Genomic DNA, 15722 nt, shown 5'->3' with positions numbered 1-15722 from the left:
TGGACAGCTAGCTTGGAGACCGAGAACGTGCATGAGTTACGTAATATGACCACTGCACTCACGACAGTCGGGATCGCTGATGCCCTCAAAAGACTTTCCTCAGTGTTTGTGCGTGCATAGCGCATGCATTCTGTCATGGGCTAGGCTGTAGGAAAGCAGCGAAATAAATTTCTTGCGCTTAATTTCAAGTTCTGCCTCTACAGCAAAGGTTCCTCTGATTCTGGCAATCCGAGCAACATTCATTAATTTATCATACCGCTAAACTTGTCAAGATTTGCACGATAATCGTCTTTAGAAGCTGTACTGGTGGACATGTTGTCATCAAACTGCTACCGGTAAAGTCGCATTCTTACAATCTACTTTTCGTTGTAGATTGATAAGTCCCATATATAGCTTTTGGTGTAGGGTTGTGTGTGAAACTAAATAATGTTTAGACATATCTATTCAACTTCAACTTCACTTCAGCTTCATGCCTGAATCCGAAGTCGATTTTCTAAAAGAGTATAGATCTAAATCTAGATTTACTTCATACTTGTGGGGGAGGGTGCAAGGGACTTGTCGCTAGGGTATTGAATTGTGCTAACGTTAGATAACTTGACCCATAAAACCCATCCTATCTTGCTTGGTTTGCGTGCGTGAAGTCATATTCGATGATACGACAATAGTCATTAGGCAACATTGATCAGTGACAGTGAATAATATATACAGAAAATTAAATGTATTATAATTTCTAGTTTTCTACCACATACTCACATGCATTACTAGCGTAATCAACCTAGTATGCGGCAGGGTGCTTATATATTTCTGCCTGGGGCACGTCCCGGCACTTTCATTCAGCAATAAAACGGCTAATGAACATCGCATCGCCATCGCCATCGGCATTTAGCGCATATAGGCCTACAAATTGTACAATTGTACATTATGCAAGTGCTTTTTAGGTGATACGCTATCAGCGTATCACCTATTGTGATTGTCAAAATCTCTCTTTATTTTTTTTTTATTCTTCTTTCTTTCTGGACAATTTTGTGTCGTCAATATCTCAAGAATGACATTACGAAATAACATGACATTTTCAGTCAACATGTCTCATGACAAAATCTAGCCACAATAAGGTTTTCATGACAGTTACATATCTATGACGTCATCTAGGCGCCATTTTGTGATTTTCGGACCTTGTCACATGATCGATCATAACTTCATAACTAGATGTCATTTCTGTATCATTTTCGGTGGACATGAAGTTCAGGTCACGCTCTATCTTACTTTTTAACGCTAGTTACACAGGTCATCATTACACGCGCGTAAGCGCGCGTCAAAATTTTAAAAGGCTCAAAACGACTTCCCAATGGGAAATCTCGAAGTTTCAGACAATTTTAAGCGTTTCAAACATTTTCTCGCGTGCGCGTCCGTCCGCGCAATTTCGCGCGCAGAGCCCGTAAGCAACATGAAAATGCATTTTTTTTGACTGATATGGATTCCTGATACTTTGAGTAATAATATCCATTGATTTCCGATCGATTACGACCTATAACAAAGGAGTGCACTGGCGTCAAAGTTGAAATTCCGCGTGCGCGTCTTTCTGCAAATATAGTGAAAAAACATGTCTTTGTTTATTTCGCCATAGCTCTTTAAATCGTCCGTTGACCCTATATTTCTATTGCATATTACAAAAGTATATGAATTGTAAGTAACATTCCAAGTATCAGTATTGCCAGGAATACGCGATGACGTCATCATATCGTCATTTTAAATCAAAAAAGTGGAATTGATTTTTTTGAGGTACTGTTTCTGACATTCATTTGCTCGTATCTCTGTTGTGTAAGCGCAATATTACCCCAAATTCAGATATGTTGCACTTTGAACATTTGCCTTTCAAGGCCATGTGATGGTTTTGAAATATGATGACGTCATCATACTAGAAATTGTGATTAAAGGTAAAGACTCAAAATCAGACAAGTTTACGTGTTATGTCTATGGGAGGTGATTTTTTTTTAAACCATGCATTGACTTGACAACGTTTAAGCACCTTTACCTCATCTGATTTTACTCCATTTCCTCTGAAACATAAATATGTTGTAGCTGAGACAACAAGCTTTAGTAATCATGCATTTTATGTTTTCAAATCTCCTCATCAGGTTGACAATTTTGCAATTTAAAACTGAAAATGAGAATGCAATCTGTACGGAACGATTCCCAATTTTTCTTTGCAACTGTATATTGATCGAATCCACGCTGCCACTTGTGGGAAGTTGAATAGCGCCATCACAAGTCAACACTGTCACGATAGTATTTAGATTTAAGTTTCGCACTCGATCTTCAGGACAGCCATGTGGCATAATCGGTTAGCGCGATGGTTGTTCATAACGCCATACCGGAAGGCGAGAGGTTCGACTCCCGCAGGACTTTTATCCGTTCTTTCTTTTTTTTCTCTTTTTTTTTTCGGCAGTTCAGCTTTACTCCGATGTCATTTATCGTATTACTTTATCAAGTGTACGTAACCCGTGAACACGGCTGCTCTATTTCCCTTGTTTTGTATTGGAGTTTGGAGATTGGGTTTGCTTCATTAATTTTGTCACACTTAATGTTGTAAATTGCCCCTTGTTACAGTGTCCCGCTTGCCACCTTTCGTTTGCTCTTTCCTTTTCTCTTCATTGGTTATTGTTATACTGTAACAGAATAGGTAGGAACATGTATGTTTAGATAACTTGCAGGAATGGGAGCTGAATTGATTAACTCTAGTCCAGGTGTATGGCGTCTCGCTCATCTCTTTGAAATTCCAGGTTGTTATTGTTTGACCCAATAACGAAGTTGTAGACAGGTTATATGTTGTTATAGAGGTATCTTGTGCCACATGAATGGAAAGCATCACTGTTTAGTAGTAGTAATGAACTTTTTCATGTTGTATATGGTATAAATATTTAAGATAAATATATATATATATAAATAAAAAAAGATTAAAGATAAATTTCACATCCAATCTTCGGTACAGCCGTGTGGCTTTATAGTCACTTAGCGCGCTGCATGGTCATTATGCACTACCTTAGGACGAGATGTTCGAGACCCGCAGGACGCTATCATTTTTTTCTCTCTCTTTCTTTGTGTTTCTTTTGGCAGTTCAGCTTTATTCCGATCGATGTCATTTATCGTATTATCTTATCAATTATACTACCCCACGACACACAGTCGCTCAAGTTCCTCTTTTTTTTTTGTCGGAGGCTCTAGGTTGGATTTGCTTCATTTATCATACGTATTGTTTAAATTGCACTTGGTACAGTGCCCCGCTTGCCACCTTTCCTTTTCCCTTTCCTTTTCTCTACGTTTGTTCCTGTTATATTGTCACAAGACAGGTCGGAAAATAATTTGCATAACTCAACTGGAGCAGGAATGGCAACTGAATGAATTAACTCTAGGCCAGGTGTATGGCATCTCGCTCATCTCTTTGAAATTCCAGGATGTTATTGTTTGACGCAATAACGGAGTTGTAGACAGGTTTTATGTTGCTATAGAGGTATCTTGTGCCACATGAGTAGAAGGCATCACTGTTCAGTAGTAGTAATGAACTTTTTCATGTCCCTCCATGTCAATTATAGTGTGGTTTAAAGGGGTTGTGTGTCTATCTGCCAAAGAAAAGGAATAACTTATTTTCGTCATGGCTGTTTCTCTATACGTAGCCGTAGGTAATGAGTGTTGTTGGTATCTGAGCAGTGAAGAACAGAGCATCAGGCTAAAATCCCCCTTAGTTATACGCGCTAAGCGTTCAATTTGATATATCTTTCTTTATGAAGTCAATCCCTGCTAATGGAGTTACAGAATTATGTTATGACACGTTTCACTGAAAGTTTGTAAAGCAAAGTTTATGGACAAGGCAAGCAATTGTACATGAATATACCTACCATTGATTTCAGAGGGAAATTATGGTATGCATAAATGTAAGGGTATCATTGCTTTGGAATTGCTGAGACAATATGCTTGGCACGAGGGCTTCCACTTCTAATAACTGATCCCCTTGAAGATGTGTCGGTCACGGGTGATCGTCATGATTCATCTTTCACGTAGAAGCTTGCGTTCCACACTCTTGGTTCAAGAAGACTTACCATCATACTTCAAATTGTTATTAAAGGTAAAGACTCAAAATCAGACAAGTTTACGTGTTATCTCTATGGGAGGTGATTTTTTTTTTTTTATGTGCATTAACTTGACAACGTTTAAGCACCTTTATCTCAGATGATTTTGCTCCATTTCCTCTGTAACTTAAGTGTGTGGTAACTGAGACAATAAGCTGCAGTAATCATGCATGTTATTCTTTGAAATCTCCTTATTAGTTTGACAATTTTGCAGTTTAAAACTGAAAATGAGAATGGAATGTGGACAAAACGATTCCTGATTCATCTTTCACATACATAAGTTTACGTTCCTCTTTTTTTTTTCTCGTCGAGACGTATGGCCGAGTGGTTAAAGGCGACGTCTCAGAGACGTGAGGTTGCACACGTGCGGGTTCGAACCCCACAAGATCACGAAACAAAATACCTAGCTTTTTTACTTTTTTTTTCTTCAATTTTGTATTACATATATCGTCCATGTAGAAATCACATTCGTATATAAACGCACCTATACACACACACAGACACACACACACACACACAATATCCCTCTGTTTTGGGTTGGAGACCACATTGCTTCGACTGCTGCAGAATGTTGCATCCTGACTCTGTCAAATAGTATGTAATGACGACAACGGAGGTGTTGTACTTTGAGCAATTGTCTTTCAAGTCCATGTCATTGTTTTGTACTTTGATGACGTCATCACACTGAAAATTGTGATTAAAGGCAAGGTATCAAAATCAGCCGATTATAGGTTTTATGTCTGCGGGACGTATTTTTCCGAAATTGCCAGAAATGGCACAGCGACCCCTCAGTCGTTACAAGGCCGCATTTCCTTCTAGCAATGCAATACATGTTCACGCGGCCACGATTGTTGAGTGGGCATTGACTTTTTCCCCCTGTAATATCTATACATTTTTTTTTTCGGCCTTACCGTTTCCGGGGATGTCCCGTGGCCGAGTGGTTAGAGAAACCGTTTTGCATGCACGCTCAATACAACTTCAAGGTGCCTATATCACATTCTTTTCTTTGTCGATCACAGATGACCGACATCTGATGACCCCAGGCGTATCACCTAACTCGTCAGTGTGACGAGTTTCATGTCTCGTTACTTTTAGTCCCACTTAAGTTCACCAAGAACAAACAAGTCTCTATCTGGGCAATTCCGCGGTTAGTAAGGTTACATTTAAGCAAATTCAGATATTTATTTTTTACTGCTAAATCACCATTTATTCATTTCAAGTCAAAATCATGTTTAAAACATGTTCACCCTTTCAAGGTTTATGATATAGAAAAGAATGAATACAATCCAACAAATATTAGAATTGTTATGGCAACTAAAAGGGCTGGTTAGTAACGTTACGAAAAAAGGACATGACAAAAAAATCAATGTCTTGTAACAAAAAGTGCGCAAAAATTCAAGTTGCTTCAAACAAAGTGTTGCATTAATTTCAATTATTGCATCATGACAAATGTTCACGCAAATAATTTTAGCAGTTCGACCAATAATCAGTTAGACCCCCAAAAGCATGGTTAGTAACGTTACAGTTAGTAACGTTACATTTGTCTGGAGTAATTCCGCAGGTCATTTCACTCTTTTGTAATTGACAAAATGTCACATGACTTCTGGAGTATTTAAATGTATTCATCTTTTACCCTTTAGCAAAACTTTGAGGAAAAATTTTCAAAGGAACCCACTGTAATTTGCATTTAAGTGAATTTCAGCGTCCCCAGTCCCACATGTACATTTTTAATGATGGTTTTAGATCTCGCAAAACCAATAAGTAAGGAAAATCAAAAATCTACTGAACTTGAAAGACCTTACTGATTGGTGAACATCCATGGCATTAGTTGATACCTAAATTAAAGAGTAAGACAAAGAGGCACATTTCTTTTATCCATGTCGTGTCCACCTAACTGCGGAATTGCCCATCTACTCCAATCACAGATTCTTTTACAATATTTTCAGTATGCATGATGTAAATATGGAACTCTTGCCTAAATGAACTAGAGGTAGAGCGTCTAACCCTAAACTCAGATTGGATCAAAGGGGGGGGGGGGGCATAGATATTGTAGATGTTCATGTTTAACATTGTTGTCACTTCTGTCTGAATATATGATTTCACTCACAATATTCAATAAATTTTGTGTATTGTGTTTAATGTGAATTATCAAGAACTGAAATTAAGTAAATATCAAATATAAAGTCTAGTAAACTCACATACAAATTTGTAGACAAACTAAAATTAAGTATAACTTAGTAGATCTGAAGACATGAAAAATTAATAAGTATTTTCTTATACTGAAGACTACAATGATAGTCCAAACCACCAGAAAACTGAAGTTCTGCAGGAAGATAATGTCCGAAAATTATCCCTCATAATTGCTTGCCTTATGTATATATTTACTAACTTTTTTTTTTTTTTTTAATCTGCACTATCATTTGTGCAAAGTACAGCATTTTGACCTCCTGATATGTCTTGATTTTCCTCATTCACCAAGTGACATGGTTTGGCATGCTCGACGCTGCTTGCATGTGTATGCAGTCAAGCATGCGCACAGCTGCTCTGACTTAGTGTGCCAGCAAAATGTTGCCACAGCAGACCAGCACTTTAGGGAAATTTGCCAAAATTTCATCTGACAAGCTCTCGTTTGTGTGCAAAATTTGAATTGTGTGCCTGACTGTGGTAGAAAATTATTGGTTTAAACAACTTGAAAAAGAACTTAAATTTCATAAAAAATAAGATTTCAAGACTGCTCTCTGCTTTCTGCTGCCAACTTTGAGTAATTTCACAAAATTGATGGGAAAAAAAGTAGCATAAATTGGCATGGCAACAATGATACCAACTTACTGTAATTTTACAACTTTTTCTTGTTTACAGAACCACTGCCAGTGATGGTAAGTTCAGGCGCATTATCTCTTTTACTGAAAAACCAATGCTGCCGTGGTGGAACAGAATTATATTTCAGAAAACAAGGATATCAAATTACCCTTGTTATAGCTAGCTAGCTGTGCAACACCCAAGCCATTTTTCTGGCAAGCCCTGCATGAAAAATAATGGACATGCGTGTGAGTGCCACGTAGTGCCGCGCTGGTCATGACTACTATAATCTATCAATTCAAAATGTAGTTGAACATTCAGATCAAATCCTATAACATATCTTGAACATTTTTTTTTTCATTGTATGAATAATAATAATCATGCACCGATCTGTGTTTAAACTTTATATCTGACCAAAGCAATAATACCATTCATTTTAAGAAATGATTTGCATTTGGCAGATTGGACTACGTAGAGTAAGATGAGGAATACAAATTTTGATCAAGATGTGAACTTCCAGAGTAAACTGGGAAACATGATTCCACACTTAATGTATTACACAGACAAATGAAATACAGTATGTATTGTATGTCTTTCTACTTTGTACATTCTATTTATACATAATAATAATTTGATGAGAAATTATTTTACTCATAATGTTTTCCTCTTCTAGATCAAAAGTGTGAGCATTTGTTATGTTGCTGGTGACTGAGACATGGCAGCTTCAGGTCTTACGGAGAATTCAACTTCACAGACCAAGCCAGAGCAACTACCATCATTCAACCATAGCTTGGGTGCTGGGAGCATTGACACTTCAGGTTCAGGAAGTTCTGTTTCAAGTGAGGTGCTTGAAAAGTCCAGAATCAATGTCTTGCCGCATACCAAGTCCAGGCCATCACTGGATGCGTCGGACTCCAGCCATTCAAGCACTGGCTCGGTACGAGTGAGGATCAAGGCGAAGTACCTCAAAGAGAGAAGATCCCCCTTTGAGAAAGGTGACATCACTGCGGATCAGCCTCAGCTGCCACCTGCCCTGCCAAGTAACCTGCCTGAAGGTTATGAGAGAGGGAAGGACACTGCTGATGTCTATAGCAATGGTTATCAAGCTTCAGACCGTCGTTCTGGCATACCGGGATCGCCAGAAACGAGTTCAAAAGTTAGCAGTAGCCGAATGCAGAGTTTCTCCCAATCAACTCCAGCTGAGAATCACTTAAAGAATCTCAACAAAGTTTCTGGAGAAGCTTCGACATCTGGTAATAATACAGGTAAGCTTGCATGAACTTAATTTGACATGAGGAGGGTTAGTTGACTGTTTGTGTATTTCTTTCAAAGTTGCAAGTTCTCAAGCTTTGTTATGTCCAGAAGGATGTCACTTGTCCACTCTGCAAATCAAGTCAGGGTATACATTGTTATACAGTTGTATGTAGCTTAGAATTGTCCTCTCAGTACATTCTTGAAAAGAGATCTGATTTTGTTTTTAGTTGCATGTGGAGACACAGCGAGTAGGTGATTGAATGTGATCATTGACCTTCCATGTTTGTAGACTGCTACATCTGTTGCAGACACATATCTTTTACATTATAGACAGTTTGCCGTTTACTTTCCATAGCCTTTGCACTTTCATTACACATGGAAAACTGAAGCAGGTTAGAGAGTGATATTTGATTGTGGGGATGGGATATGCAACCGATGAAATTAGCAAAATTAATGTGGAATATCATGTGAAAACTTAATTCAGTTATATGTTTTAGTTCTGTCATAATGCTATTACCCTTTATTCTGTGAATTTCTATATTGCAGATATTGCGCCTCCTTCAAAAGTTCCTTTTCCAGTAAACAAGGAAACCTATCCTTCCACTAAAGTCAAGACCGCAGCCAAGGTATGTTGTGATATCTTCTAAAGATAACAATTTTTGTTTGTAGTAAGTTTACATGATGTGCATGCACAAACGTGATATCCATGTAAATGTATCTCTTTCACTACCTTCGCACTGCATGTACAGTGAAACCCCGTTATAACGAGTTCGGTTATAACGAGGAACCGCTTATAACGAGGTGATCGCGTCGGTCCCGTTTTCCTTTGCGTGTAAACCTATGGCAGAACAAATCGGTTATAACGAGTTCGGTTATAACGAGATTCCGGTTATAACGAGGACAATTCCGGTGCATCATGACAAAGAAAAACATAAGCAATTTGATCGGATATAACGAGGTTCCATTTCTTGACTAAATTGCCGCTTTCAAACACGCGACAAACGAAACATTGAAAACTGAATTCACGCAATCCACGTCTTTTTCCCGTTTTGCAGAGAACCGTTCCCTCCATGTTTTCTTTTAAACCTTGCGATAAGACACAGGAATGCCTTCCGATGTTCCTACTAAATTATTAACATAATCATTCGCTTTTCTTTTTCGCGAGATACGCGTGCGTGATATCAGGTCAGATCACAGCGCATCGAGAAAAAAAAAAGATAACGCATCCAAAAACTTTCCATGTAGCGACACTTGTGGCCAAAAGTGGACAATAATGCGTGTGCAACTCAGCATTATATCCTTTTCATTTGTAGTTCCGACTTCCAGTTCTTTTGCTAGTTAGCAAATATGAGTGTGGATGATTAAAGCCGAAATAATTAATGAAATCATCGCGATCCCGCCGGCTGACAGTAGCGAAAATAGTTGAATAACGCATGATGTTAACGTAATTAATCGGTGTTCAGAAAAAGAAACAAACGCATTTATTACTTTGAGTAGATCTGTATTTGTTCATTATAATTTAACAAATGATGATTTAAATATGAGTGTGTATGATAAAAGCCAAAATAATTCATGAAATCATCGTGATCTCGCCGGGCGACAGTAGCGTAAAAATACTTGAATAACGCATGTAGCCTATACTTCATCGGTCTTCAGAAAAAGAAACAAACGTATCTATTAATCTGGATTTGTTCATTATCATTTAACAAATTATAATTTAAATATGAGTGTGTATGATTAAAGCCGAAATAATTAATGAAATCATCACGATCTCGCCGGGTGACAGTAGCGTAAAGATAGATGAATAACGCATGTTAACCTGCTTAATCGGTGTTCGGAAAAAGAAACAAACGCATTTAACATTTCAAGAACGGATGTACAAAACGCGAAGAGATTTTCGGAAGAAAATAAAGAACGCATTTTAATCCCTTCGGGCGCAACGATAATACATTGTATAAAATTACAGCCGAAATGATTCATGAAATTATTGAATTCCCGCTGGGCACCAACAGCGTAAAATACCTCGCAAGTTAACGGTAAACAACGCATGTTACTCTGAAATCATCGCGATCTCGCCAGGTGTCAGTATCGTAAAAATAGTCGAATGACGCATGTTAACCTAAATCAGAAAAAGAATCAAATACATTTATTAGTTTGAATAAATCTAGGTTTTGTTAATTATCACAATTTTAACACTGCATTTCATAATGAAGATTGTTCTTGCTTTCAGAATGGTCTGCCAGGTACAGATTTGCGTATGAAAGGATCCCAACCTTCCACATTCAATCTTGTCGCATATTTTTCAAGAACGGATGAACAAAACGCGAAGACATTTTCGGAAGAAAATAAAGAACGCATTTTTAATCCCTTCGGGCGCAACGATCACACATTGTACAAGATTACAGCCGAAATGATTCATGAAATCATCGCATTCCCTCTGTGCACCAACAGCGTAAAAATACCCGCAAGTTACGGTAAACAACGCCTGTATGTTACTCTATTTGCGCTGGTGCTAATAGAAAAACTTCAACAAACAAGAATTACAATAAAAAAATAACTCATTTCAACCCCTACGTTTTCTTCTAATTCACAAATAATTTCCCTTTATTCTCTAATGATCCATAATAGTGTAATAACAACGCAAAGGATGTTCTTAAGTTTCATTGATGGGTATATGATGTCGTGCTTATGTTTTTCTTTATTTTTGATGCGTACGGTTATAACGAGGTACCGGTTATAACGAGGTAATATCGCCGGTCCCACGGACCTCGTTATAACGGGGTTTCACTGTATGTCTATATGCCAATCTACCTGTCTATCATATATATATATGTAGGATCCTATAGATATATATCATATGTATCTGTCCCTAACATTTGTATACCTTGGTTTGTGTCTATTCTTTTATTATTCCATCTGGTTGTACAGACAAATTAATCTGAAGAAAACATTAATGTTAAAAGCTAATTTATATGTTATGGTATCAGATGAATTAAAGTTTTGTGAGATTTTTGGTGTGTACAATTTACATATACTGTGTACCGTATATTTAATGATGATTTATATTTGCAAATTGTGGAAGTTGTCTCATATTTGTGATGAAAACAACTTATTCAAATGTTAATATTCAATTTGTAATAGATTTTTAGCTCACCTGAGCCGAAGGCTCAAGTGAGCTATTGCAATCGCTCTTCGTCCGGCGTGCGTCGTGCGTCGTGCGTAAACTTTTTACGTTTTCATCTTCTTCTTGAGAACCCCCTGACCAATTTTCACCAAACTTGGCAGGTAGCATCCCTAGGGGGATAGGATCTCAATTTGTTCAAGTGGGCACCATACCCCACCTGGGGGCCCCCAGAGGGGCCCCAAACCCCCCAAAATGAAGGAATCTTAAAAAATCTTCTTCTCTAGAACCAGAAGTGATAGAGGTAAGTTAATACTATGAATAAGTACATTGATGACTGTAGTTTAAAGTTTGTTCATGGCAGAATCAGGGGAGGGGTCCTAATGGGGCCCAAATTGTACATTTTCATCTTTTTCTTGAAAATGCCATTATGAATTTTCACCAAAGTTGGCAGGTAGCATCCCTAGGGGAAAAGAATCTCATTCCCAACAAATGGCACCATGCCCTATCTGGGGGGCCCCAGGGGGCCTAAATTTCGACCGAAATTGTAAATGTTCATCTTTTTCTTGAAAACCCTATCACAAATTTTCACCAAACTTGTCAGGTAGCATCCCTAGGGGAATAGAATCTCAATTCCATCAAATGGACACCATGCCCCGCCTGGGGGGCCCCAGGGGGCCTAGATTTGGACCGAAATTGTAAATTTTAATCTTTTTCTTAAAAACCCTATCACAAATTTTCACCAAACTTGGCAGGTAGCATCCCTAGGGGGATAGAATCTCAATTCCATCAAATGGGCACCATGCCCCACCTGGGGGGCCCCAGGGGGCCTAAATTTGGACCGAAATTGTAAATTTTCATCTTTTTCTTGAAAACCCTATCACAGATTTTCACCAAATTTGGCAGGTAGTCCCATGGGGATAAGATTTCAAAGTATTTGAATGGGCACCATGCTTTCCTTGGGGGCCCCAGGGGGTCCAAACCTCCTAAATCAATGAATATTCAATAATGTTTTTCTCTAGTTCTAATCAAAATAGGGCTTTAAGTCTTTTTTTTTTTTTTGCCCAAGCTGCATAATCCAACATTCTATAAAGTACAGTGTACTTGGTAGGTATTTTTACCAGTGTGATGGAATATGTAAATGGACACCATGCCCCCACTCTCAAAGCTACCTTCACCATAAGTTTCCAATGTTCTCAGGTAAGAGTCTGCAAGAATGCATGGAAGGTGAAGTTGCGATACTCAGGTGAGCGCGTGACCCCCGGGTCTCTTGTCTATTGCATTTTCTTTGTATTGTTGTCCATGCAAGACATTATGAACTGTAGTAGTCTTATCCATCAATGACAGCACCAAAACTTTACAAATTCATAACTTTTGAATGGGTTGTTTGATTTTCCGCAAACTTTCCTTAAGTGCACTACCAATTTTGCCGCTCTCACTCAGTTATATTTGGGTTTAGGTTTCCTGGAATACCTCTTTTCTTTTTCTTTTTTCCTTTTTTCTGATTACACCAGACATTTTCCAGTCACCTTTATGTCTGATTCTTTAAAAAAAAAAATCAGAACATTGATCTGCCTGTTGTTAAATGTTGACCATGTCATTGATAATTAAAGGGATAATAAGGATTGGTATATCCTTTGTTGTTGTTGGGGTTTTTTGCAGTCATGTCATTTAAGTAGCATGATGTGGCAATACTTGCACAAATTATTAAAGTAGAGTAGGTAACCCTTGATGTTGTCCATTTCTTTTTCCATTTTGTGTTGAAATTACCTATGATGCTGGCTAAACCCTACAGTCAAAATCTACCATTTCTTTTAATGTCTTTAACACCTTCATCATTACATCACGTATGGCATCACTGTGTTAGACTGCCAAATTATAACACAGATTCATTGCACTGTCCTTACCAGGCATCAGGCATTCTACGGCAGGGAGAAGTGACCACTGCAATGGGAGCACAGGGTGCTCAGTTGGGTCAGTCCCTTGACGTGAGGGTCATTCAATATGGTGGCAGAGGAAAACGGCAGCAGGTCATGAGCGAGCAGCTTTTAAAAAGGTCTCTACTTACGGTTTTTCAGAGTTTGCTAGAGGAATATCACATGATATGAGCATATATTCATATCATAAATACCAGTCATAAGCATACTGTTGGTATCATTGCCAAATTTCAATATCTTAATCCTGAATCCATACAAACAGCGTGATATGGAGTCTGGTATTCTGCAAATATTTAAATGGAAACTGTCAATTGGTACGCATTGTAAACAGGATCTGATATTTGCTTTGTAATGATGTCAAGCAAAAGAGCTTTTCCTCAAATCAGAGGGCAGTGTAAGAGCATTTTATAGACAGAATCATAGTGTGTGTTTAATACATCATAGGTACTTATTTCATGCATTGATGACTGGCTGTATAACAATTATGAAATTAAAGATTGGAATGGTAGATTCTGCTGCATAGTTTACTTTTTCATTTTTGACCATGTTCAGGGGACGCAGAAAACCAACTACGACTAGGCATTATAGGTATGCTTGTGTTTGGTCAAACACATTGATTATTCACATCCTCTTTTACAAATAAAGCCACTGTCCTCATAAATTTCCTGTTTCATTTCTTATTTCCCATGGCAGGCATGGCAACACAAGACCAACAACGAGGGTCGTCCAGCCCAAGCTGATAGCGAGCAACAAGCCGACCCCATCTCAGTCTGCCGGCACACACCCTCAGAGTGACTCGGGCAGCATGGTGACAGCATCTGCAGCTGCAGCTGCAGCGGTGGCTGCCACAGTCCCACTGCTCAAGGTCGCTCATTTTTCACTTCTGCAGCTGATGTATTTCTCACTTCATTCCTTGCATAAGCCGTAATTTTGCATCAGATTATACAATGTTAGCTTTTTTTTGGTTTTTTTTTAATGCACCAACTTCTGCACTGAGTTCTGATTTGGTGCAGACAGGGCTGTGTGGAGTTTTTCAGTTGGAATTTTGATTATATTGAAAGAGTAGAACTTATTTCCTTGGGGCAATCAGAAAATGTTGTGACTAATTGAAGCGAAAAAGAAAATTAAACACTGACTTTTTTTTTTTGTACTGCTTCCATCTGAAGTAATTTCAGCTCTTGCCATTTGCCACTTTGAAGCCAATTGCCATAGTGATCATAGTAAATGGAGGAGATAGTAGAAACTGATAAGGGCCTTCAAAAGAGGACATAGGCATCTGGATATTGTTCATCACAAGCTACAATTCTATTTTTTTAATGAGGGTTTGTCATATTCACTGAACCTAGGATTGAATCTGACATGCTTTCAGCATTTGAAGTAGGAGCTTATCATTCAATGGCAAATAAACCTGAAACCTGATATTACTTAGACTGCTAGGTTGCTATAAGGGAGGGAATGTTTGCATATCAGCATGTGCCAAAGTGTATCCATGAACAAAATGGTATCTATGCATTAGTGCTTCTTACTTTATGTCTTTTGTGTATCCCTTGTGAATGATATATAACCAACAATGTGCAGCTGTGTTTCTTAATCTCACCTTCTCACAGACCCAAAGTGACCTTGAGTCCAAGATGAGCCACATCATGGAAAAGCTGTCCATCCTCGAGCATGCTGGCCATGGGCCGCCTCCCCAGCCCACGTGGGCCTACCCGCAGGGTCTGGGATGGGGGGTTGAGGGCCCAGGAGCGCAGTATCGTCTGGAGGAGCTGACCCGACTGCAGCTTGAACATCTGGAGCAGCTTCAGACGAAGCAGCAAGAACTGCAGGTAACGGTCGTGGTAATGATTATCCTGATTTTTTATTTTTTTTTATTTTTTTGCTACAATTCTGTTGCTTGAGATTGTGCATTGGGAAAATGAAAATAATATGATTTGTATGATATCATAATGTGCTCCAATATCTATATCATTCAAACTAGCCTGCTTTCATTTTATTACTGCAGTTTGTGTCTGCCTTGTGGATCAAATGTTCGTACATTCGTAACTCGTCTACTTGCTCGCAGTTTGCTGAATGTTATTGGTAGGTGTCATGTTAGGCATTGTGTGTGAGTATTTCTGTTATTGTTCTCGTTTTCATTCTCATTCTTGATGTGTGTTTAATTGTCATCATCAATGACTATTGAAAATGAAATCAAATCAATAAACAGTCTCTTAAACATGTACCTTCATCTCAGTGTACAATCTTATAACCACTTCTCAACATTATGTTGCTGTGAATATAGTATTGCATCTTTTGAAAATGAAACCAATACTGTATTTATGTAGATCTGTTAGTATACTTGAGAGAGAGCACACACAATGTCATCTTGCTAAATCACTTGCATTTAAAATTTGGTCACATCTCAAGATTAATTGAACAAATTGAGGCGAAACAGAAAGAGTAAGTGCAAGTTGTCTTTCTATTTTCATTGACTATCAAAGCTTTAGA

At 38.3% G+C, this 15722-nt stretch overlaps 1 protein-coding gene across 1 annotated transcript in view; it reads left to right on the top strand.

Annotated features, from left to right (window-relative positions):
• Window positions 1-7606: 7606 nt before the first annotated feature.
• Window positions 7607-15722, top strand: part of LOC140236453 (uncharacterized) — a 111605-nt gene continuing 103489 nt past the window's right edge. Inside the window, exons 1-5 of the mRNA XM_072316379.1 lie at window positions 7607-8176; window positions 8724-8803; window positions 13209-13354; window positions 13929-14100; window positions 14843-15061. Coding sequence (XP_072172480.1) covers window positions 7639-8176; window positions 8724-8803; window positions 13209-13354; window positions 13929-14100; window positions 14843-15061 — 1155 coding nt within the window. The 5' untranslated portion in view covers window positions 7607-7638. The remainder of the gene's footprint in view (window positions 8177-8723; window positions 8804-13208; window positions 13355-13928; window positions 14101-14842; window positions 15062-15722) is intronic.

Source organism: Diadema setosum, chromosome 1 (assembly GCF_964275005.1).
Source record: "Diadema setosum chromosome 1, eeDiaSeto1, whole genome shotgun sequence".
Taxonomy (NCBI): domain Eukaryota; kingdom Metazoa; phylum Echinodermata; class Echinoidea; order Diadematoida; family Diadematidae; genus Diadema; species Diadema setosum.
Note: the sequence above shows the minus strand (reverse complement) of the source record. Positions and strands in the feature narration are given on the sequence as shown.